The sequence below is a fragment of the Sinocyclocheilus grahami genome, unplaced genomic scaffold (genome assembly GCF_001515645.1).
Source record: "Sinocyclocheilus grahami isolate Dianchi unplaced genomic scaffold, SAMN03320097.WGS_v1.1 scaffold1122.1, whole genome shotgun sequence".
NCBI lineage: Eukaryota > Metazoa > Chordata > Actinopteri > Cypriniformes > Cyprinidae > Sinocyclocheilus > Sinocyclocheilus grahami.
Genome location: NW_015506301.1, coordinates 20,574 through 23,901, shown reverse-complemented (window position 1 = coordinate 23,901; position 3,328 = coordinate 20,574). Strand labels below are relative to the sequence as shown.

The window sequence follows — 3,328 nt, the reverse complement described above, 5'->3', positions numbered from 1 at the left end:
GTGAGTGTGTGTGTGTGTGTGTGTGTGTGTGTGAGAGTGTATGTGCGTGTGTGCGTGTGCGTGTGTGAGTGTGTGTGTGTGAGAGAGTGTGTGTGTGCGTGTGTGCGTGTGAGAGTGAGTGTGTGTGTGTGTGTGCGTGTGAGAGTGTGTGTGTGTGTGCGTGTATGCGTGTGAGAGTGAGTGTGTGTGTGTGTGTGCGTGTGAGAGTGTGTGTGTGTGTGCGTGTATGCGTGTGAGAGTGAGTGTGTGTGTGTGTGTGCGTGTGAGAGTGTGTGTGTGTGTGCGTGTATGCGTGTGAGAGTGAGTGTGTGTGTGTGTGTGCGTGTGAGAGTGTGTGTGTGTGTGCGTGTATGCGTGTGAGAGTGAGTGTGTGTGTGTGTGTGCGTGTGAGAGTGTGTGTGTGTGTGCGTGTATGCGTGTGAGAGTGAGTGTGTGTGTGTGTGTGCGTGTGAGAGTGAGTGTGTGTGTGTGTGTGCGTGTGAGAGTGAGTGTGTGTGTGCGTGCGTGTGTGTGTGAGTGAGTGTGTGCGCGTTTTTGTGACAAATGAGGACGTTAATTTGTATAATGACAAAGGTATGACAGGTAATACAAGGAGAAGGTGACTTTTCAGGACATTACCCCATGTCCCCACTTTTCAAAACGCTTATAAATCACACAGAATGGAGTGTATTGAAAATCTGAAATAGCACAAAGTCTCCTGTGAGGGGTAGGTTTAGGGGTAGGGTTGGTGTAGGGCAATAGAATATACGGTCTGTACAGTATAAAAACAATTACGCCTATGGAGAGTCCCCACTTTTCACAAAAACAAACCTGTGTGTGTGTGTGCGTGTGAGAGTGAGTGTGTGTGTTTGTTTGTGTGTGAGTGTGTGTGTGTGTGTGTGTGTGTGTGTCTCACTTGTTGGCCAGGCTGACAGCGAGCGGGTTTGGAGGTGGCACTAACAGACAGACCGCAGGCACCTGCATGTCTATTCCTCCGGGTCCCGTCACCTGCCACGTGGTTCGCTCAGAGTTATCCTTCAGGATCCCTTCATCGCCCTTACGGATCGTCTTCTGCAGACGCACACAACAACAGACACACACTATGACAAACATATAACCAGAACAGCCTGGAGTTGCACTGTGCATCATTTATGAAACATGAGTGTGTTTCTGTGTAAAATGTAAAAGTATCAATTACTCAATTCATTGAACAATATACACAGAAATTTGTTTGGAATCAGTAAGATTTTTTGTGTTTTTGAAAGAAGTCTCTTCTGCTCACCAAGGCTGCATTTATTTAATCAAAAATATTGTACAATATTATTACGGTTTAAGATAACTATTTTCTATTGTAATATATATTAAACTGTAATTTATTCCTGTGATGTGCAGCTGTATTTTCAGCATCATTCCTCCAGTCTTCAGTGTCACATGATCTTCAGAAATCAGTATAATATGCTGATCTGCTGCTCGAGAAACATTTCTGATTATTATCAATGTTGAAAACAGTTAATATTTTTGTGGAAACTGTGATGCATTTTATTTTTCAGGATTTACAGATGAATAGAAAGTTAAAAAGAACAGCATTTATTTAAAATAGAAATCTTTTGTAGAATTATAAATGTTTTTACTGTCACTTTTGATCAATTTAGATGTACTAGATGTATGATCAATTATGCTTTGATCAATTTAGACGTATGTGTCCTAGCTGAATAAAACTTAATTTTTATTTAATTATAAAATTATTTAATTATAAAAACGATACATACTATTATTAATATAAAAACTATTTACAAAAACTTTCTTAAACTTTAGAATTCTTTTGTATCACAATTTCCAAAAAAAATCCATAATAATATATATATATAAAAAAGATCATACTTTTTTCCAGACATTTGAATTGTAGTGCATCACAGTTTCCTCAAAAACATTATATTTATATAGTATAATATTATACACATTTTATACAACATTATACTGTTATTGTATTATTTATATAATGTTATACTTCCATAACATTATAAAATATTATAATAATAAAAATATTAAAGAAATATTATGATCAAATAAATGCAGCCTTGGTGAGCAAGAAACTTTTTTCAAAAACATAAAATAATTGTAATTATACGCTTTTGACCAGTTAAAAAAAGAAAAAGAAAAAAAGGAAGAAAGAAAAAACAAACATGCTTGGATACAGCACTCTGTGAACAGCCAGCTTCTTTGGCAATTAATGTTTGTGGCTTACCCTCCTTGTGAAGGGTGTCAATGATTGTCTTCTGGACAACTGTCAGATCAGCAGTCTTCCCCATGATTGTGTAGCCTAGTGAACCAAACTGAGAGACCATTTTGAAGGCTCAGGAAACCTTTGCAGGTGTTTTGAGTTGATTAGCTGATTGGCATGTCACCATATTCTAATTTGTTGAGATAGTGAATTGGTGGGTTTTTGTTAAATGTGAGTCAAAATCATCACAATTAAAAAAAACAAATACTTAAACTACTTCAGTCTGTGTGCACTGAATTTATTTAATACACGAGTTTCACAATTTGAGTTGAATTACTGAAATAAATGAATTTTTCCACAACATTCTAATTTATTGAGATGCACCTGTATATGAAGAGTTTGATTCCATAACGCGTTTTTCATGTTTTCTCCGTTTCTTTCCAAACCGCGACAAACGCCAGTCTCCCTTTTCTGCAGAATGCGATACATTCGTTCAAACAATCACAGCGCACCATTCCACACACTCTAGACAGTAATGGCGGCACTCTGATTACACCCGGCATCCTAGTTTTTTGTACTTTGTGATGAACAAACAAACTTAGGGCTGCATGATAAATCGCATGAGATTGTCATGTGCATCTCGTCAGTAAAGCCGGTTCTGTGATTAATAGTAAATCTCCATCACGTGCTTTCAGATGGATACACAGAGCCGTAGATCACTGACAAGCTATGCAATATCGCATTCATAATCGCAGATGAGTCACATTCCATTATGAACGCGATATTGCGTAGCTTGTCAGTTTAAGGGTTTTTATTTATGCCATTAATGTTTTTGTTAATACAGCGTATAGCACTAGTCAACTAAATGAATGTAACATGGCAAAGATGAATGCACTTTTGGAAGTTGAATGTAAGGGAAATTTTCTGTGGTTTAATGTGATATTGTTGTTCATGTATGTTCATGATGAAATGTTCTTTAATTGTTGTAATTAATTTATAGCATTAACAAGATGACCCGTTGATGTTGAATTCATTTTGGGTGCGATGACTGATTGAATGTATTTTAGTCAGTGCCTGCATATAAGATTAGTATTGACCAAGTTCAGAGGCTGTCATATGTGGATCAAC

The 3,328-nt window shown here is 37.3% G+C and overlaps 1 protein-coding gene across 1 annotated transcript in view; it reads right to left on the bottom strand.

The window, feature by feature from the left end:
* dspb (desmoplakin b) overlaps positions 1-3,328 on the bottom strand; it is a 31,648-nt gene that overhangs the window by 16,893 nt on the left and 11,427 nt on the right. Inside the window, exon 9 of the mRNA XM_016252598.1 lies at positions 896-1,050. Coding sequence (XP_016108084.1) covers positions 896-1,050 — 155 coding nt within the window. The remainder of the gene's footprint in view (positions 1-895; positions 1,051-3,328) is intronic.